At 57.1% G+C, this 20,422-nt stretch overlaps 2 protein-coding genes across 5 annotated transcripts; one reads left to right on the top strand and one right to left on the bottom strand.

Annotated features, from left to right (window-relative positions):
- Nucleotides 1-112: 112 nt before the first annotated feature.
- Nucleotides 113-7,588, bottom strand: ODAD3 (outer dynein arm docking complex subunit 3). Of its 4 annotated transcripts, none has more exons than XM_081075868.1 (13): nucleotides 7,202-7,588; nucleotides 6,054-6,175; nucleotides 5,873-5,950; nucleotides 4,341-4,511; nucleotides 4,122-4,223; nucleotides 3,908-4,033; nucleotides 3,589-3,711; nucleotides 3,215-3,382; nucleotides 2,168-2,328; nucleotides 1,857-2,082; nucleotides 1,140-1,295; nucleotides 631-715; nucleotides 113-460 (listed from the first exon to the last, which is right to left on the bottom strand). In XM_081075868.1, exons 1-13 carry the CDS (start codon nucleotides 7,440-7,442, stop codon nucleotides 342-344), a joined length of 1,878 nt encoding a protein of 625 aa, XP_080931994.1. In that variant the 5' UTR covers nucleotides 7,443-7,588; the 3' UTR covers nucleotides 113-341. The 4 variants fall into 4 exon arrangements, with proteins under 4 accessions (XP_080931994.1, XP_080931995.1, XP_080931996.1 ...); XM_081075869.1 differs by having other exon boundaries at nucleotides 4,341-4,508; XM_081075870.1 differs by lacking the exon at nucleotides 5,873-5,950.
- Nucleotides 7,589-7,792: 204 nt separating this feature from the next.
- Nucleotides 7,793-19,630, top strand: PRKCSH (PRKCSH beta subunit of glucosidase II). Its single transcript, XM_081075867.1, is given in 19 exon segments — nucleotides 7,793-8,053; nucleotides 8,056-8,106; nucleotides 8,463-8,615; nucleotides 8,821-8,937; nucleotides 9,501-9,596; nucleotides 9,689-9,746; nucleotides 10,592-10,709; nucleotides 12,218-12,347; nucleotides 14,693-14,777; nucleotides 15,582-15,660; nucleotides 16,380-16,466; nucleotides 16,744-16,935; nucleotides 17,007-17,103; nucleotides 17,507-17,576; nucleotides 17,863-17,952; nucleotides 18,152-18,226; nucleotides 18,321-18,420; nucleotides 18,517-18,680; nucleotides 18,802-19,630. Coding segments are annotated over 18 exon segments (1,956 nt in total). The 5' UTR covers nucleotides 7,793-7,842; the 3' UTR covers nucleotides 18,664-18,680; nucleotides 18,802-19,630.
- The last annotated feature ends 792 nt before the right edge of the window (nucleotides 19,631-20,422 follow it).

Genomic DNA, 20,422 nt, shown 5'->3' with positions numbered 1-20,422 from the left:
GCTATGGGAGTCATCAATCCCCAGGTCAGAGGGTCTGAACCTGTGGCTCTGAGTTTGAGGGGCCGCCATCTTTGGGGCGGTGCAGGGTCAAGGAAAGGCGAATACCCGGGGGGCTTGTCGGTGACCTTTATTGCGTGATTCCGAGGCCGCCTGGGGATATTTCCTGTGGGAACGTCCAGAGGCCCAGCCCCCTTCTCCACTCTGGGCTCCGCTGGGCCGTTCCACTCCCGTGTCTCGTCTGCGTTCAGCCCTTAAAGGGGCCCCGAGGGCTGGCGGTGGGGCCTCGAAGGATCCGGAGCTCCGCAGTGGCCCAGAGGCGCCAGGTGGGCGTGAGGACGAGTCTAGGATCTCCGTGAGCGTCTGTGCCTCCTGCTGCGGAATTCGATTAATTTCTGGGAACGGATCTTGAGCTCTGCGCGAGTCACCACGTCGTTGTCTTCGTCTTCCGTCTCCTCTTCGTCTGCGGGGGTGGAGGGTGATAAGGGGCTTCAAGTCCCCCATCCCTGGGTCATATTTCCCGGCCCCGTCTTTACCAGCCACCTCCACCTTGGCCCTGAGCTTGGCCTGGGACCACCTCCGGATGCTCGGCTTGGGCCCCCAGCCCCGCCCCTTTTTCCTGCCCGTACTGACCGAAGAACTTGTCCTTGGGACTGCCAAGGGGCAGGGCGATGCGGGTGTTGTACATGGGTAGCTTTCCCTCTAAGCTGGAGTAGAACTGTGGAAGCGGGACGGGGGAGCGGGAGAGGAGTGTGGGCGGGGCAGGGACTGCAGAGTACTGTCCCCCCTCCTCCCCACCCTATTCCGAGATATATCCTGATTCCATACTCTGCCCTCTCCTCCGGTTTAGTTTTTCTTGGGCCCAGCCGCGTCATTTGTTCTTAGCGCGCACCCTGATGCCCAGCCCCGTCTCCTTGTCCCCCTCCAGGCCCGTGTCTGGGGTCCTGCTACTTGGCCTCTTGAGGTCACCCCGGCTCCCCCAACCCTCCCCTCTGGCCTCCCCGGACCTTCTGGACACGCTCCTGGCTTAGGAAACGTCACCCGTGGTCCCTAAGGCCCATTCCCAGCCCATCGCCCCGCCTTGCTCCCTCGTGTCCGCCCTGCCCCTCAGCCCCGCCCCCTGATGATGTGGTGACAGGCACCTCGCGGTCTGCGATGTGGCGCAGCATCTCAGGCACATTGTGGCTCTCGAGTTGCGCCTGCAGCTTCAGCAGCTTTTCCTCCACAAGGCCCAGCAGGTTCAGCAGATAGTCACCTGTCCTGGGATCCAGTTCCTTCTTCACCGAGCGGCTGGCATCCTGCAGCGGGGAACCGATGCTGGTCAGCCGGGAGAGGGCGGGGCCTCGGGCAGGTTCCACATGGGGTGGGGCTTTTCCTCCCACGGGTCTGGTCTTTGACGGTGAGGGGCCACCCACAGGGGTGGTGCTATCCTCTGTGGGGCGGGGCCTCCGCAGTCAAGGGCCACGCCTGTCAGGGCAGAGTCTTGGAAGTCAAGACGCAGAACGTGGAGTGGGAGGAGGTCTTTTTGGGGGGTGTAAGGGTAATAACTTGAGAGAGGCCATTGCGGGGATGACGTGAAGAAATGGGACTTGGCTGCGGTCAGGGCGGGGCTTCTGTCTCGGGCCGCTCCAGGATTGCGGTGGGGTTTCTGAGCTTTCGGGTGAGGGGCCAAGGTGGGACTTTTCCCTGGGGGAGGGATCTGAGGCCGGACAGGATCTCTAAAGTCTTGGGCCACTTAAGGAGTAAGGGGGTTCCCCAGGGTGCATGAGGGTAATGAATGCCCTGTACACGGGCCTCTGACGTCCAGGACAGGCCATGGCGTGCGTTCCCTCCAGTAAGCTGCAGGGCAGCAATCCCACCTGAGGATCTGCGCGGTCTCTTAAATCCTGGGAAGTTCCAGGAGGGACTCCCTCGGGGGCGAGGCCAGTCACTGTGACTTGGCCCAGCTTGCCCGCCAGGTGCTCAAGGCCCTCCTGCAGAGTTTGCGTCGCCCGTTTGACCCGCTCCAGCTGGCTCTGGGCCTCAGACCGCCGCTGCTCCTCCGCCTTGAGGCGCTCCTGTAACTCTTCCAGCAGCTTCTGTTCGCTGCAGGGAGCATGGAGGTCGCCACCATGGGAGCGCCGTGGACCTGCGGTCCCCACCCTCCTCGGGCAATGGGGCCTCGCCTCACCTCATCAGAGTGGCCTCCCCCGAGTACTTGAGGTCTTCAAGCTCCCGCTGCAACTGCTGCTTCTCTTGCTTCAGTCTCAGCAGCGCCTGCTCGTTCTCTCTCTTGAGCGTCTCCAACTGCGTGAAGGTGTCGCCCTGCGCCAGGAACCGCAGTACTACCGCCTGGGGGCCACCCAGTCTCAGTCAGAGCCAAGGCCTGGGCAGGCCTGGGTGCTCCCCCCCTCCCCCAGGGCACTCAGCACAGGTGGCCTAAGCTGGTGGCTTCTTCACAGCCATGTTTAGGACTCAGGGCTGCCTCAAGGGTGGGCAGCCTTGGATAAAAATGATTTGCAGAGCCCTTCCCTCTCTATATCAAGAATTTGAATAAGCCAAAAATCAGTGTGCTGGGCAGGGTAGCAATGACCATAGCTGCTTTCCAAAATCAAGGTGCTGGCAACATTCTGGCTGCAAGTCTCACCCAATCCGGCGAGGAAATATGGCCTGTGGTGGTAATGATCCGCTCACCCAGCCAATTTCTGGAAAGGCCACCAGCCACAGTGCCCCAGGTAGCCCTATAGGTCTGATTCCTGGAACTCCTCAGGGGTCTTCACATGTGAAGAAAAGCAGGTTGGAGAGGGCCCAAAGGGGAGAAAGCAGACTGGGGTCCAGGGAGATCAGTGTTTGCCAGCAGCGGACACACGGGCTTAGAAAATCTTGAGGAAGATGATGCAAAGCGTGGGTCCCAGGGTAGGGGTTCAGCTTTCCCGGGTCTGGGGGTGGCACAGGGCAGTCTACTGTGCCCCCAGACAATGTTACAAGCCATGAGACACAGGAAAGTCGAGGCAAAACTCCCAGTTCTCACAGAGTCCACAGCCAAAGAAGTCAGTGCCACTGGTGTAAGGGTGAACCCAAGGAGCGGGAATGATGGCGAGTGTAGACAGCTCACTGGGTTTTGCTATGAGAAGCAAGAGAGAACTGGGGCGGTAGCTGGAGGAGGAAGGGGGTGTCTTTTCAGAGAGCAGGCTTGTGTGCTGAGGAATTGATCCAGGGCACTGTGGGCAGCACTCACGTGCGATTCGGCCACGCCGGTGGCGTCCTTGACCTTGCCAAAGAGCACCTCCATCTGGTACATGTTCCAGCGCCGCAGCAGCTCTTCCTCCTTGGTGCGGGGGCTATCCTGGACCGGGCTATCCTGGATCGTATCATCGGACTGCAACAGCACGTGATCACGCTGGGTCTGCTCCAGGTTGAGGTCAGGGCCAGGATCAGCTTGTGGATAAGGGCTTAGGGCGTTGGCTGGGAAAGGGTATCAGGATAGGGGTCAGGGAGGGGGTGGGGCCCAGTCTGCGGGGCCAGGGCCAAGGCCGGAGCCAGGTAAGGGCACGCGGGCACGGGTCAGGAGTGCGGGACAGGGCCTTGGTCCTGGTGCCCTGAGTGTGCCACCTTGCGCTCCATGCGTTCGTTGTGCAGTTTCCTTTCCTCTGCGCGCTTCTTGCACTCCATTATGTAGCGCTCACGCTTCTTGCGCTCTTGGAACACGGTCTCCTCCAGATACTGCAGCTGGTTCTGTTGGGCGAGCAGGACCAGCTGGCATCTACTGTGGCTCAGTCCCAGAGCTAAGAGCCCAAATTTGGACAGCTGGGCCAGGCCACAGGGTCCTGGGAGATAGATGGGAAGGCTTGGGGACAGTTGCGGTTTCAGATTCTGGGGCCAGGAGACCATGGCACCTGAGCAGGACCCCTAGGAACCAGCGGGCTGGCACCTTGGCAATGTCCTGGACGGTGAGTGCCTCCTGGTTCACCACATGCAGTTCCTCAAGCTCGTGTTTTGTCTTCACCACCTCAGCCTCCATGGAATCCAGATGGTTTAACAAGCGAAGGCTCTCCTCCTAGGGGTATAGGGAGTGGGGCAGGCCTGTGACTGGCCAGGCTGGCCCTCCCACTTGCCTCCCTCTCCCCAGCTGTCCTGATCCCTACCTGTAGATAGGCTTTGAGCTGCAGGTATACATTGGTGATGTGTTCTGCCTCCTCCGCCTTCATCCGGGCCTTCTCCAGACGGTTCTCCAGATTCCGCAAGGTCTACAGTGAAGCAAGGCTGTGCTGAGTCCCCTCCCTGCTCAATTCCTCCTCCCCCAGGATCCAGTGCCCCCTCTGCCCCCGCCCAACTCCCACCCCTCCGCACCTCATTGGCCCCACCTTAGCCACCTCCGTGTTGCCATCTTGTGCCTCAGCCATCTCCAGCTCACGCAGGTTGTGCTGCAGCTGGAGCTCCTCCAGACAGTTCTGCCGCAACCCCACCTGGTGCCGCAGAGCATTGAGCTGATTCACCTTCTCCCTCAGCTGGTGGTCCAGGTGCTCTAGGGCCTGCTGGAGGGAGGGGAGCAAGAACAGGGACCTGAATCCCCCAGTCCTTCCTGCCTTCCTTCCCCTATATTTTGGTTCTCATCTCCCTTGTCTCTTAGCAGCATCTGATCCTCCTGCAGATTTTTTTCTTTGGTGGCTTCCAGAAGCCCATTCCCCGGTTTCCACCCACCTCCCTGGCTGCCCCTTGTCTCTTTTGCCTTTTAATTTGCAGCCCCAGGTCCTTCTCTCCAGTGTTCACACCCTCCCCCATGGTGATCCTATCCAGTCTCAGGGTTTTAAAGGTCACCTATACACTGAAGACACCCAAATTTGGCCTCCTGAACTGCAGGCTCATGTATCCATATCTACACTGCCTTCCAGATGTCTCCAGAGGTACCTCAAAAACCATCATGCCCAAAATCGAGCACTTGCTCTTTCCCCAAACCTGCCCTTCTCAAATCTTCCCTATGTCAGCTCATAGCAGCCCCATCCTTCCAGGTGCTCAAGTCCAAAATCTTGATGTCATTCCTCACTTGCTCTTTTTCTCTCCCACCTACATCCAACTTGTTTGCAACTCTCTGTTCTATTTCAAACGTTCCCCAGAGCTCTCTTTCTTCCTATTTCCAGCACTTTCATCTTAGTGCAGCCAACACCATTTTTCACCAGGATGACCTCCTCCTGCCTTCCACTCTTGCTTTCTCACAGTCCATTTTCCACTTCCCTGATTCTTAGCATATAAAATGCACTCTTCATCATGGCCAGCAGGCCTGCTGCAAGGTTCAGCTCTTAATGACTTCCCTGACCTCACCTCTTACTGAACCCCTGTCATTCACTTCCATCCAACCACACTGGCCACCTCCTACGTCTCCAACATTACACTTGTTCCTACTCCAGGGACACTGCATTTGCTGTTCCCTCTGCCTGGAGCACTTTTCCCCAGATCATTTCCTGCCTGTCCCATTCTCAGCACAAATATCACTTCTTAGAGAAAGGGGTCTTTGCTGACTTCCACACCCCAAAACATCCATCTCTAGTCAGTTACTCTTTTTTGTTTGTCTTGTCACTACTAGAAATTACTTTCTATATATCTTGTTATGTATATCTTGTTTCTATATATCTTGTTAGGTTTTTACGTATGTTTTCTCCACTAAAATGTGAGATTTTGGGGAGTGGGGACTTGGTTTGTTTTTTCACTGCACAATCACCAACACCTAATACCATACCAAGCACATGGTCAGTGTGTGATAAAAATTGAGTGAATAACGAGTGGCAGCTGGTGGGGAGAAAGGATTAGAGAGGGAGAGATGAGAGGTAGGGAGTCCAGTGGGGAGGGGATCCAGGCTGCAAATGAAGGGAGATGGTCAGTGGAGTGGGGATGGGCAAACCTGGCCTGTCCTGTTCTTCAGGTATGGCTTCTCTGACTTCCATTCCTGAATCACTGCCTGGACCACTTTCTCATCTCCCTGCAAGCAGAGGAGTCCAGTCACCACTTATCCAGGTGGTGTCAGCACCTGGGAATGCTGGCCATACCCCCTGGAACCTCTTCATCCACTTCTGCACCCTCACCTGGAGTAGGTCTGTCAGCTGTAGTTGTAGCACCCTGGTCTCCTCGCGAAGCTGGTTGATGGTCTCCTGATTCTTCTTGATGTTCCACTGGGTACTCTCATAAAAGGCTTTCCGGTCACCCTCTGGAGTCATGTGAGGTGGGAGGTATAAGCAGAGCATCATGAGGATTGGAGAGGACTTCTCAGGAGAAGAACCTTTGTGTAATCATCAACTCAATATTATAATAATACTTCGTGTTGAGCATTTATTATGTATTTGGTGCTGGACCAAGAGTTTTCCAGGTATCAAATACCATATGCCAATAGGTGCACATTCATATCCATATCATACCCATTTTATAGATGAAGAAGACTGAGGCTCAGGCTTATTAGATTGTTCAAGATCACAGCAGTCTGACTCCTGAGCCCATACCTTCAACCACTATGCAAGATTGCCTCCTAATAATAAAACAGTAACAATAATGGTTTACACCACTATTTTCTAGCCTCGGCATGACTGACATTTGGGATGGACAATTATTTGCTGTGGTGAGCAGTCCTGTGCATTGTCCGATGTTGAGCAGCATCCCTGGCCTCCACCCTCTATGATGACAGTAGCACTCTCCCTCAATAATATGACAACCAAAAATGTCTCCAGACATTGCCAAATGTCCCCTGGGGAGCAAAACGGCTCTCTTCCATTGAGAACCACTGCTTTGCACTTTATAATGTGTTACTATGTACCAGGCACTGATCTAAGCACTTAACACATTTCTACTACCTATGGGATTGTACTGTTATCCCCATTTTACAGATGGAGAAACAGAGCAATTAGATTACTCTTAGTCCCCCAAAGTCAAACAATTAGTATATACAGAGCCAGGATTAGAACCCAGAAAATCTGGCTCTAAAACCTATGTTCTTCACCACACCATGCGTGACAGAAGAGTTTAGATTACACAAAAGTATGAAATACAGTCCAGTTGGCTCTGAGCCCAGGAGAAGTTTTATGAGATGAGGAAAACCATGAACAAGTATGAATTTTTGCTTCCAGAAACCGACCACCTGGATGAATACTGGTGAAACATCCTTGTCACACCATGCCTACTCAGGGGGTTGGGTGGACATTGTTGACTCCTGACTCTTCTGTGCCCTTTGGAGCCATCTTACCTAAGAGATGTATCTTCCTTTGTAACTCAGCCACCTGCGTGTGCACAGCAGACTTCCGCCGACTGGCATAGACGGCCCCCTGCTTGGAATGGAGTGGGAGCCAGGCCTGTGCCGCGCCCTTGCCTCTAGGGTGGTCGCGCTTAGCCTGAGCCTGATTACCCTTGGTCTTGGAAGAGGTCGCAATCTGGTCCTGAGCAGGTAGGGCGTTGGCAGAGGCCCCCCAGCACAGGGGAGACGTCATGATTGGGTTGGGGCCAAAGACCCCTGAGGTTTAGAAGGGCTTCTAGAAATTGCTCCGGGATCTGTCAGCTCGGGTTCCTCCCGCAATGGAAATGCACTTTCCGACCGCTTGGCGGGGCCTCGCAGCATCTCCCGGTTGCTAGGTAACCTCCTCCCCTCCTCCTTCGAGCGCTCCATGGAAACCCCCCCCCGCGTTATGCACCACTGCTCTCATTGGCTGATGCTGCATGGAGGGGCGGTCCCAACAAGGGACAGGGCGGAGTCGAGGAACAGAATGGTAGGGTAGGGTACTTAAGCGTCACGTGCTCATCCCACTTCCTCTTCCCTCGTAACCCCGCCCGGGATTCGCAGGCATTTTTCAGGAACTTTCTTTGGCGACTGCAGAACCCGCCACTCCCAAGATGGAGGCGCCTTGTGCCGCCATTAAGCGCGAATCTTCAGAACTATCCCTTCTAAGGCTTCACAGTCCTATCCAAGATGGCTGTCTAGGTTCCAGCATCCTTATTTGCCACTCTCAACATGGCGTCGCTGAGCCACCATTCTGGGAGCGCGTCGTGGTGCCGGAAGTGACGTACCCGCACTTTTCCGCTTTCTTTCTGCTGGAGGAACAGTTGCCTGCTGGGCTAGGGGGGCGCGGTGGATGTTGACCTTTGCCCCGGTCTCTTGTAGGTGTTGAATTAGCCGGCGGGAGGGCATCCCAATTTCCTGTTGCGGGGTGGCCTGAGGGTATGCGTCGGGAGAGGGGGAGGCTGTTGACCCCTTCGGTCTATTGGGGGGAATTGGATAGTTCACTCCCCCACCACCCACGTGGAGAGCGGAGGTTTTGAGATCCCTACCATTGAAATGAGCAAAATTAGACTTCCCTCCGCTGGGCAGGATTGGGGAGACTCCCTCCCATATCTTTCCCCATGAGCCCCCATTGCCCGGAAGCGATGGAGGAATCCAGTTGGCCGGAGGAAGAGGTGCTTTCTTTTAGCTGGTAGTAACCCTCTGCCACTGACGGGCCTCCCCTTTCTCGTAGCGTTGGAGCACAGCGCATCTCCCCGCAGCCTGCTTCCTCCCACAGATCACTTTCCCCGCCTTCCAGTCTCCGGCAAGATGTTACTGTTGCTGCTGCTGCTCCCGGGGTGCTGGGCCGTGGAGGTCAAGCGGCCCCGAGGCGTCTCCCTCACCAGTAAGTCCGCTGCTGGACGATGGGAGTGGGGTGTGGGACGGGCCGACTTTGGCTTTGGACTAGGAATTGTATAGCCCTTTGCCTCAGTTTCCCTTTCTCTGGGTAGGGAAGGTGGCCGTGCTCAGCTGGTGGGTGGAAGCAGAGGTGCTGTTAGGTTCAGAGGGCCTCTTCCTGCCCTGGACTGAGTCCTTTCGCCTCTCCCCAGACCTTCACTTCTATGATGAGTCCAAGCCATTCACTTGCCTGGACAGCTCAGCCACCATCCCTTTCGATCAGGTCAACGATGACTATTGTGACTGCAAGGATGGCTCAGATGAGCCTGGTGAGTTTTGTCTTCATGCGTTTATCATACATCTATGGAACACCTGGTGAATGCTTGGCCCTGTTTAGTGACCAAGATGGAGCCAGTCCCGCTCCCTGTTGAGTGGGGAAAGCTGGCACAGAAGCGAGTGGTCAGTGGTTTGGTGAGGGGAGCCACAGGAGCTGCGGGAGCCCAGAAAGGTCCCTACCCGGCCTGGGGAGGTGAGGTCTTGGCTGCATCCTGAAGGGTGCAGCAAATGGAGAGGCCAGCCATGTGCAAGCATCCAGACATGGGAGAGAAGGCCAAGGCGCAGACACAGGACAGAGGTGAAGGCAAGGGAGGCAGGAGTTGGTGGCCCTCTTCTGAGGGTGTTGGTGAGGAGAGGCAGGAGGGAGTACAGGAGAGTTTTGTTTCAGGGCCTGAGTGTGCAGCTGTCTGCTTCCTTTACTCGGAAATGGTTGTTTTTATGTTTGTTTGGCTCTGTGTGCATGTGTTTTGGGGTTGGTGGGGAGGGGGTCTGTCTGAGTGGATGTGAGGCGTGAGGCTCTGAACACACTCTGAAAACTCTCCCTTCTTCCCCACAGGCACGGCTGCCTGTCCCAACAGCAGCTTCCACTGCACCAACACAGGCTACAAGCCCCTGTACATCTCATCCAGATGGGTCAACGATGGAGTTTGTGGTAAATGAGATCCCCCCGGGGTTAGGGAAAAAGGCGTGAGTGGAGGGAGGAGGCACTGCCAGGTCTGATGGCACCCACACCTCTGTCCTCAGACTGCTGCGATGGGACGGATGAGTACAATAGTGGGATCGTCTGTGAGAACAGCTGCAAGTACGTTGGTGCCACCCACCCCTCCAGGACCTTGCCTTACCCTGCCCAGTGAATGAGGCCCCCTCTCTTCTCTGCTTTTGAGTATTGAGCACTCACTCTGTGCCAGGTGCCTAGTGAATGCTCCATCACCAGTTTTCCCTCTGGTCCAGAAGCAAGTGCAGTCATTTGCCTGTTCAACAGGTGAAGCCGCTCAAGTTTAGAAGGAGACCAGCTTCCTCAGGGTCACATAGCTAGGAGACAGCAGAGCTCAGGTCGGTCCAACCTGAGACTCCATGCTTTTAATTGTTATGCTCTGCAGCAGGACCTGAAAACTGAAATTTCCACAGGCAGGTAATCTAAATGGCAGAAGCAGGCTGAATATAAGGCAGTGGGGAGTGATGGGGAATGAGACATCTAAAGGGACAGCTGCCCTTGACTCCAGTTAGTTGATAGCAGGTGACGGCCTGATTCGTTTTCCAGTGAAACCAAAAGTCCTGATATTTATGTAAACTCTCCTGAGTGAAGAGCTTTTATTTAAGTAAAGGGTGGATCACACACAACATGCTTACTGGCCAGATTGTCTGGGAGTGTGCAACTTCTGGACTTTTCTCTCCTTTCTCTCTTGGGAGCCAATTTGCGGCCCCACATGCCAGCACTCCCTAGTCCCTCCCTTGACCCTGAGAATGGGTGAACCTTGCCCACTCCCTCTTCCCAAGGACAGGGATGTGGGGAGGTGGGGGGAGAAGGGCTTGCTCTCTTATCTTTCCCAACATGGGCGCATAAGGTGGGGTTGAGCCCTTTTGGAAGAGGCAGATCTGATGGGTCCTAAGTGCCCCCTGGTGCTGCCTGTGTGTGCCCCACCCCAGAGAGAAGGGCCGTAAGGAGAGAGAGACACTGCAGCAGATGGCAGAGGTTACCCGTGAGGGCTTCCGCCTGAAAAAGATCCTTATTGAGGACTGGAAGAAGGCCCGGGAGGAGAAGCAGGTGAGGGGCCCCCTGGGGCTGATCCAGGACAATCTGGGCCCTGAGGAGGGCTGGAGGCATAAGCTGGCGAGGCTGGGTCGGGTTGACACCTGCCCCAGACACTTGCTCCTGGGGGCTCTTACTGTCTGCCTGCGCCTTGGTTTACTCATGTGTCCACTGGGCATTTAGTCATTGGTGAAGCTGTTAGCAAGTGGACAGTGGTGAGCACAGGTGTGTACTGGGGCCTTGGGTGGCAGACTGAAGTGGGCTGTGAGGAGCTCTGCTGCCTCCTAACCAGGAGTGACGCCTCTGCATCCCGGGTCACGGTTCAGTCGTCTCCAAGATGGGGCCAATGACCGTAGCTTCTCAGTTCTAGAGGAGGACTCAAGACCCTGTGAGTCAGCAGCAGCTGGGTTTGTTCAGTAGGGTAGATGCTTTGTGGGCCAGAGAGGGTATGTCCTCAAGTGTGTGTCTCCCTCTGCTGCCTGCCACCCCCATGGCCATTTCATAGGTCAGAGTCCTCAGCACCGCTCTTGGACTCCTGCTCGATCTACTGAGCAAGTGTTTCAGCTCTGTTTCTCTGCGCAGGGAAGGTTCCAGGTCTTCTCCCATCCCCATGGCTGGGCTAGTGAGGTCCCTCTCAAATTCATTGGGCAGTGAGGCCTCTCCTGAGTTAGGGGCAGTGAGATCCTTCCCAAGTTCAGGGAATAGTGGTGGAGCCATGTGGTGAGATTGCCTCCAAGTGACCTTTGCCTTTTTGGGGAGGATCCTGGCAGTAGGCCAAGTTGATGTGTAGGCCAAGTTGATGTATCGGCCAAGGTCTTGGGAGGAAAATGATCCTGTGGGGGTTTAGGCTAAGACCCTATAGCTTGGGACCCCATCTGTAAGTTGGAACCTGCCCAGCAAACTTGTTCCTTCTTGAAAGGTCCGCAGAGGCCCAAGATATGCTGTGCACTGGGCATGAGGCTAGAAGCAGACCAGGAACTGCCTCAAGGGTACACTGTCTAGTGGGAAGGACAGACAGATAGTGATGCCCAGAGCTGCTGGGAAAGGGAAATTTGGGGCTGTGGTGCATAGAAGAGACTCTTGCCTGGTCCCCTGCCCCCACCTCCAATTGTCTTGGAGGAAGGAAGCAGGGAAGACTTCCTGCAGGAGGAGGCCTCTAAGCTGAAATTTGTGGGGTAATTCAGAAATAGTCAAGCAGAATGTTCCAGACAGAAGGAAAGCATGTGTGAAGAACTGGAGGCAGAGAGCTTTTGGAGGTCTGAATATTGTCAGGGCAGTTGGGTCTAGAGTTTAAAATAGCAATGGGACAGATGGGGCTAGAGAGGCAGCAGGGGCCGGTCACATGGGGCCTTGGGACTACATTGAGGTGTTTGGGTTTCTCTCCAGTGGGCTCACACTCAGGGAGATGTGTGTTTTGGAAAGATTCTGCGGTTGCCATGTGGAGTAGAGGCAGGGAGGTGGCAGTTCGTGAGGAAGAAGGCAGAACAGGAGGAGAGCTGGCCCCTTGCCTTCTGCCCACCCAGCAAAAGCTCGCTGAGCTGCAGGCCGGAAAGAAGTCTTTGGAGGACCAGGTGGAGGTGCTGCGGATGGTGAAGGAGGAAGCTGAGAAGGTGGAGAAGGAGGCCAAAGACCAGCACCAGAAGCTGTGGGAAGGTATGTCACTGGGTGGCCATGACTCACTTGCCCTTGGCTACTGGCCAGGAAGAGCCTGGGCCCAGAAGACTTGCCCATCACGTATTTGTTTTCTCTGCTGGCTTAATCATGCTGCCTCAGTTCCCCATGCCTAGGTATCTTGGACTGTGTGTTGATATCATACTTGACAGTCAGTTGTAGGAATAATTTACAGCCTAGGATGAGAGGTCCTTGTCTAGAGAGGAGGGGCTTTTCTTTTACCATTTGGGGATCCCTAAACCCAAATTCGGGTTGGAGGTTCCTCCAACCTCTCAGGCAGTGTGAGCCGAGATCTGAGTGTAGGCTGGGTAATTTCCTGTCCAGCTTCTCTCTCCCTGAGGGGAGAGCCCCCTGGGGTCACCGTGTAGTTACTTGGAGAGGGGCGTGTATGCTATTATGCTCCCACCTTGGAGTTTGATTTCCGTCTCCTTGGCACCACTAGTTTTTATCAAAGCAAACATCTAAATTTGCCAGGATCGGCAGGGTCCTTTAGGGCAAAACCCGCTTCTGCATCTCTTACCTTCCCAAGGTCCTCTTTGCCCTGGCAATCCCTACTGCCTCGGTTAGTTGTAAGATGATTTTTTATGCTGTGTCCAGCATTTTCTTGCTGTTGGCAGGTCGTGCCACCATTATGGGAAATTGGAAGCCTTGGTCCTCATTCTCAGTCTGCTCCGTTGGGGAACATACTGTGGAAGCAGGATAGAAGGGGGCGGTGGGGAAGAAAGAAGCCTTCTACTCCAGACTAGTTAAAGGCCAAAGCATTGCTGGGAGGATTTGGAGCTGTGGCCCCAGCTGCGCATATGGCTGATAACCAGGAACCAGGCAAGCCTCCCTCGGAGGCCACGCTATTGATCTCCTTTGTTTCTCGGGGCATCTGCTATAGTCTTCCTTCCCTTCCTTCCCTCTCTCTCTGCCTTGATTTCTCATAATCAAGAATTCAGTAGTTCATCCAACAAGTATTTGTGGAGTGCCTGCGAGGTATGTGCCAGGCACACCCCAGGGGCCAGCAATACAGCATTGAACAAGATGGAGAAATCCCCTGCCTGCAGAGGGAGCAGATGCAAAGGCCCTGAGGCAGCATCATATCTGATTTGTAAGGAACAGCAAGGCAGCTGTGTGGCGTGAGCGAGGAGAGTCGGGGGAGACAAGGGCAGGTGCTGATGGGCAGAGCCTTAGGGACCGTGTGGAGACTTGGGTTTTTACCCCAAGTAAGGTGGGAGTCATGAGGATTCAGAGCAGAGGAGGAACAGGAAGCCAGAAAACTGGGGAGGAGCTGGCTGCAAAGAGGCTCCCTGTCCACAATCCCACGGGCTCATTGGGCAGAAGGACCTGTAAGGGTTCCCCTTGTCCTTCTTTTCTCAGTGGAAAGGATGTGGCTGCTTCTGCCCCCACATCCTGGCTTCCACCATCTTCTGCTTCTTAGAGACCCTGCACCTTCAGTTTTCTTCCCTTTGCTGGGTGGTCTTCTCTGGCTGGCACCTTCCCTCTGCCTAGAAATACGCTCAGACCTCTGCTGCCCAAACAGCTATCTCCAAGCTCAGCCTTCCCCTCCAAGGCTGTGAGGGAAGCCTTATTGCCTCTTCATTCTGGCTGAACCTGCTTCTTTCACTCCTTGTCCCCGTTCCTGAGGCCTGGATTTCCTGTTTCTTAAGTCTATGAACTTTTCTCCACCGGCTTCATGGAAGCCACTGCTCCGCGAGGATGGTTCTTCTGCCCTTTTCTGGTGGCCCACACCCTCCTCCTCAGTGGGCCCAAGACCCCGGTGCTTCTTCTGGGCTAGGACCCTGACCTCTCTTCTCCACTCTGGTTCCCCACCCACAAATGTACCTGCCCTTAAATGTCCCACAGGGACCCCAGACTCACCAGGTTACCCCCCTTGCCTGGCTGTACCTCCCCACCACCCCCGTCTCCATTCGTGTTGGAGAGTGAGCCAGGTGGGGTGCTAGGCTCCTTCTCGTGGGGGCCTCCTGGACATGGCAACCCAAGGCATGGTCGCCCCACCAGCTCCTCACATAGTCTCTGCTGGCCCCCCACTTGTTCAAACCAAAGTCCCAGGAGTGTCCTCGGTCACCCCTCAAATCTGACCCATCTGCAGACCCCTGTCAGCTCTCTCTTCAGACCCTCCCCACTCTGGCACTTCTCGTCCCTGCCCTCGCTAGCCCTTGTCATTGCCCAGCTCCTTCCCCCAGTCTGTCCCACACGTTGGCCTGACTCAGCCCCAGTGCCCAGCGAACGGCCAGGCACACAGCCGGTGAAGGAGGAGGGCAGGTTTCAGGGTGGCAGGAGCCAGTGGGTAGGGCAGAGTGACAAAGCTGGCACCTCCACAGAGCAGCAGGCCGTCTCCAAGGCCCAGCGGGAGCAGGAGCTGGCGACCAGTGCCTTCCAGGAGCTGGACGACGACATGAACGGGGTGTGAGTATGCCTGCCCTCCCCTGGGATGCCCCTCCTCCCAGCACCCGCCTTTAGAAACCAGCCAGCCCCCCATCTCACAATGGGTCCTGAACTGGTCCCAAGCCCTCTCTGTGAGCTTCTACTTATGTGTAAAATGGGTCCAAAATAGACCAGGGTTGGGGGAGGAGATGAAGGAAACTGCCCTCCCACGGAGCTGAGCGAGGTGACGGGCCCTCTACTGTTCCCAAGCCTACTCTGGTCAAAACCAGACCCCTTGGGATCCTAGCTGTGCCCCTGAACTTGCTGGCTGACCCCAGGCAAATGGCTCTGTGGAGGGTGGCTGTTGAGAACAAGGAGGCTGGGCAGGCACCCCGGCAAGGAGCAGGGGGCTTCAGAGGAACCAAGAGGGCAGAATAGGGCAGGACATACCATTCCCTGGTTGGCAGTGGTGATGGGTGGGGGGACAGGATGTGGTGCCCGGGCCGTCATGGGTACTTGGGCTCTGCTGAGTGGAGGACACCAGTCAGCGGGCAGTTTGGATGTATTCGGTGCTGAGGGTGGAAGGAAATGGATGCTGCTGGTGAGTCAGGAAGAGAGGGGTCTTGGGGGACATGGGATCCAGGTGTCTCCTAATCCCACCCCAGTCTCTGTCCCTCCTCGGAGCTTCGGTGTTGTGGAGACGTAAGGATGGGGTTGGAGGCAGGGGACTCGGTGGCTGGGACCTGTTCTTCTCAATGGTGGGGGCTGGAGGGGACCCCAACCCTAGCTCTCCCCTCCCAACTTCCTGCTGCTCAGCCCTCTTGGTCTCTGCCTGTGTCCTTGCAGGGTCTCGGTGGCAGAGCTTCAGACCCACCCGGAGCTGGACACTGACGGGGATGGGGTGCTGTCAGAAGGGGAAGCCCAGGTACCTCACCCTGCCCTTGGCCTCCTGGAGAGAATTGCCCCGGGTGACTTCAGGGCCTGCGGGCAGGAGACAGGCTGGCTTTGAGTTGTTCCTATGGAAAGTGCCCTGCTGGCCCTGGACCAGGGCTGCTGGGGTGCCCGGCCTGGCTGATGTGGCCCGGCATTGCCTGGGTGAGCCAGGAAGGCAACTACCCAGCACCAGTTCTCCCTGACCTTTGGGACCTGGTGGGGTCACGTGGGTGCCACAGTGTGTCTGGTCGGCACAGAGCCAGGTTTCCCACCCACAGGCCCCTGCAGGCTCCCACCAGTGTGTGCGCCCAGTTCGCTCTCCTCACATGCAGGCCTTTGGCTGTCTGTCTGCGGTCTGAACCCTCCATCTTTCTGTCCATTGCTGTCCCCTGCTGGGTCCCTTCCTGTCCCTCATGGCCTCTCCCTCTGAGGGCCTGGTGATCTCTGGTGGTTGTGCTCTTTCCTCTGTCTCATTCTCTCTAGTCTCTCCAGTAGCCCCCTTCCCCACCCTTTGGTGGGGGGGGCTCCTCTTTCTGCGGCCTGTGCTGCCCCCTTCTGGCTGCTGCACCTCACCCAGTCTGGCCCGGCGTAGCCTTGTACCCAGGGCTTGTGCCTGGCACCACAGCCTGAGGCCCACCTTGCAAGTGCTTGGTGCACAGGAGGGGCACCCGGTGGCCCCGATCCTGACGCTACCCCAACAAATGCACACAGACCCTGCTTGGGGGAGACATTCAGATGGACGCCACCGCCTTCCATGACCGCGTCTGGGCTGCCATCAGGGACAAGTACCAGTCTGAGGTCAGTGGGGGAGGGGAGGTGATGTGGTCCCTCCCTGCCAGTGCCTCACAAAGGAACTGCCTCCAGTTCTGGCGCTGGGCCACTCTGGCCAGCTGGGCCGCCTCAGCCCCTCACCCCCAGCTGTCAGTCCCTCCCTCCCTCCCTCCCTCCAGGCTTCCTGGGAGGGGCAGGACGCTGACACTGCCCATGGGGCGAGGGTGTGAGCATAGACCCCCATGCCATGGGGTAGGGAGTGGACCCCAAGGCCACAGCACTGAGCGTCCCACACGCCCGTCAGGTGCAACCCACTGATTGGCCGGTGCCTTCTGCTCCTGACCTGACGGAGCTCATGGAGGAGCAGCGCCTGGTTCCCTCACCGCCCACCGAGGAGGAGGAAGAGGAGGATGAAGAAGAGGAGCCTGAGGAGGAGGAGGAGGAGGAGGTGGAGGAGGAGGAGGAGGGTTCCCAGGTGCAGGGGGAGCAGCCCAAGGTGTGTGTCTGGGGGACAAAGGGGTGTGGGGGGCCGGGGGCTGGGTCATTCGCTGATTGCCCCTTCCCCAGGAGGCCCCACCCCCACTCATGCCCCCCAAGCCAGCCAGTGCCACCGAGGAGGACAAAATGCCACCCTACGACGAGCAGACACAGGCCTTCATTGACGGTGAGGGCTCACTGGGCCTGGGAGGGAGGGGACCCTGCCCATCCCCCATCTCCTGTACCTGCAGGAGCCCATGATCCAAGCCCCACATGGTCCTCAAGCAAGACTGGGGGCTGGGGCTTGGGGAGGCCGGCACCATTGCGATCAGCCCCACGGGCCCTCCTGCCTCCTCACAGGCTGCCCCTCGTTGGTGCCACCCTCTCAGGTGGGGAGTCAGAGGGGCCGTGGGAGCCGAGTGCCTGGGCAGTGAGTGGGGTCTGCCCTGTGGCTGGCAAGGCCACAGGGCCTTCCCAGTGTCACCCAGAGCAGGCCTGGGGGTGGGGAAGCAGGTGTGTCCGGGTTCCGCCTTTCCCCCCTCCCTGGGGAAGGGTCGGGGCACCTCTGACTTCTCCCCTGCCCCCTGCAGCCGCCCAGGAGGCACGCAACAAATTTGAGGAGGCTGAGCGGTCCTTGAGGGACATGGAGGAGGCCGTCAGGTATGGGTGTCACACGGGTCTGGCCACAGCAGGGCAGCATCTCCACCGGCCCCGCCGCCTGCTGCCTAGTTCCCCAGAGAGGGTGGCAATGGGGAGTCGCCGAGGCAACCGCTGCCACCAAGCAAAGAGGTAGCAGTGGCTCCTGAGGTCCCCAGGTGGCGAGGAGCCAGAGCCCAGCCCCCACGCTTCCCTCCACCCCGATCACAGGGACTTCCAGCATCGTCCTGTCAGTCTGTGGTGACTTGGCCGCTCCAGCTGCCCCTTCACCACTTGCCTTCCCTTCCAGGAACCTGGAGCAGGAGATTTCCTTTGATTTTGGCCCCAATGGGGAGTTCGCCTACCTGTACAGCCAGTGCTACGAGCTCACTACCAATGAGTGTGTTACCCTCCACGGGCAGGTGGGCGGTGGGCTTGGAGGGTCCGAGCCTGAGCAAGGTCACAGGGAGAGTAAAGGGGTGGCTTTAGGGGCGGTCAGTGGAGTTTGAGGGGCCTGTGTATGCTCCTGCCATGTGTAGGACCGTCAGGGTGGCTGGGGTCCTGCGTCCCCCCTGCCCACCAGCCCTATCCCATGACAGGTACATCTATAGGCTCTGTCCCTTCAAGCTTGTCTCACAGAAACCCAAGCTCGGCGGCTCCCCCACCAACCTCGGGTGAGTGGTCTCAGGCTGGGCCCCCCTTCTGTTCCACCCCCGACCCCCCAAGCCTCCCCAGCTGGCCCACCCTCAGCATCCCACTCTCCCGCAGCACCTGGGGCTCATGGGCTGGCCCTGAGCACGACAAGTTCAGTGCCATGAAGTATGAGCAGGGCACAGGCTGCTGGCAGGGCCCCAACCGCTCCACCACTGTGAGTGAATGGGGGGTGGGGGGTGGGGGGGCCAGGGGGGGGCCCAGGCCCGGCTGAGCCCACCTGAGCCCCCACCTGCCCTCCCACCTTTCCCAGGTGCGCTTGCTGTGCGGGAAGGAGACGGTGGTGACCAGCACCATGGAACCCAGTCGCTGTGAGTACCTCATGGAGCTGATGACGCCGGCCGCCTGCCCGGAGCCACCTCCTGAACCACCTGCGGATGGCGACCACGATGAACTCTAGCCCTGCTTGGCACAGAGGTGGGTAGGGAGGGGGTCTCTGCCTGCCCGGGTTGGGGGTGCAGTGGGGTCTGAGGAAAACAGACCTAGGTCAGCACCGTTGCTCTCCTCACCTGTGTCCCTTGTCTTTCTCTGGCCCCAGAACCTCAAGGCATGGAGCCAGCCCTCAGCGGTGCTGCCCACCCACCTCACAATCTGTGGACCAAGATCTGCCCCTCTGGGTTTCCTTACCCTTCCCATGGGGGCAGGAACCATGAGAGGCCCCCTGCCCTTCTCTTGGACCAGGTGTGACAGAGCCATGTTCCCAGACTCCAGCGTCCCCCAAAGATGGACTAAAGGAGTACACCCTCCCCAGGCCCCCAGCCTGGTGGCTTACTGCCCACTCTGCCCTGAACCCTTACCCAGGGTATCTGCCTCCCCTCCTGGTGGGGACAGTGAATTGACTGTGACCTCAAAAATAAATGATCCCCCCAACCCATCTGTGTCTGCCGTGCTTTGTCAGGTGTGAAATGGGCCAAGGGTGGGCAGAGGGCAGAACAGACAGGGCAGCAGCTTTCTGTAGATCCTGGGCTGGCCTCCCCCATCAGGCCAGCTACCCTGCCTGAGTCACATCTGAGATGATTTACACTTGAGATGCCACCGAACAGCAAAGTCTGGCACCAAGGGACCCTGGATTTCTGCCTGAGCCAGCCTCCCATTCTCCCAGTCTCATCTGTGTTGCTTGTAAACTGAGGAGCTTGAGATGAGGCCTAGGTCCAGAGAGGGACAGCAGTCTGTACAAGGCCGCACAGCCAGGGCCAACAGCACATACTTCAGTGCTCCTCGCTTGCTGGTGTACAAACACCCGACCGAGGCCATAAGATTCTGAACTTTTATTTTCTGGCATGAAAAGTACAAATAATTAAACAATTCCATGTAAAAGTCTGTTACCGCGGCCAGGCCTATAATCCGGTAATAAATAGTCTAAATGCAACGCAAAGTGTTCTTGTTGGGTTTTTTTTTTTTTTTGTCTTTTTTTTTTTTTCTTTACAGTTCTTTATCACCTCCAACATATGGACTCTGTCATGATGTGAAACCTTCCGAATAAATAACAGGATGAAGGGAGGGCTGGAGGGGCTGGGCCCCCTCCCCACGGGCGCTGCCCCTGCCCCCAGGGAGGTGGAGGACCCCAGGCCTGCTCCTCTGGGGTGAGGGGCTGGCCCCCTGGAGGGGGCCTGGCTGGCTGGGCTGAGTTCTGTTTTAGAAAAAGAAGTGCCCTCCCAGTCTTGGGGGGGGGCAGGGGCCTAGGCCTCAGTAGGGGGTATGGGGTGGTGCCCCTTCTCCAGAGCCCAGTTCCCCCCATGGTGGGGGACAAACCCAGCCCTTATTGCTCACAGATGCCCCCAGCACGCTGCCCACGTGTGCACACGTGTCCCCGCGTGCAAGGAGGGCGGAGGGGAGAAAGCCCCAAGAAACAGCAGAGGGAGAGGGAGGGACCCGCTGGGGGGCCTGCCCTGCTGGAGGGGAGTGGGGAGATCAGGGAGGACTTAAAAACCACAAGAATAAATAGGTTCGTGTATCAAGAACAAGCTAGGGTTTTCACCAGCTAAATAGGACTGAAAAAATTCTCAAGACGAGCAAAAATAATCCCATTGAGACCCGGACGTCGCTGGCTACGTGGGGGACTGCCCCGCAAAGCGCACGTGCCCCCGGTGCCACTCGGCTACCGTTACTGTTATTAATAATTATTATTACTTTAATGATTCCACTTCCCCTTTTATAAA

The sequence above is a fragment of the Rhinolophus hipposideros genome (genome assembly GCF_964194185.1).
Source record: "Rhinolophus hipposideros genome assembly, chromosome: 16".
Lineage (NCBI taxonomy): Eukaryota > Metazoa > Chordata > Mammalia > Chiroptera > Rhinolophidae > Rhinolophus > Rhinolophus hipposideros.
This window is presented reverse-complemented; position numbering and strand designations above follow the sequence as displayed.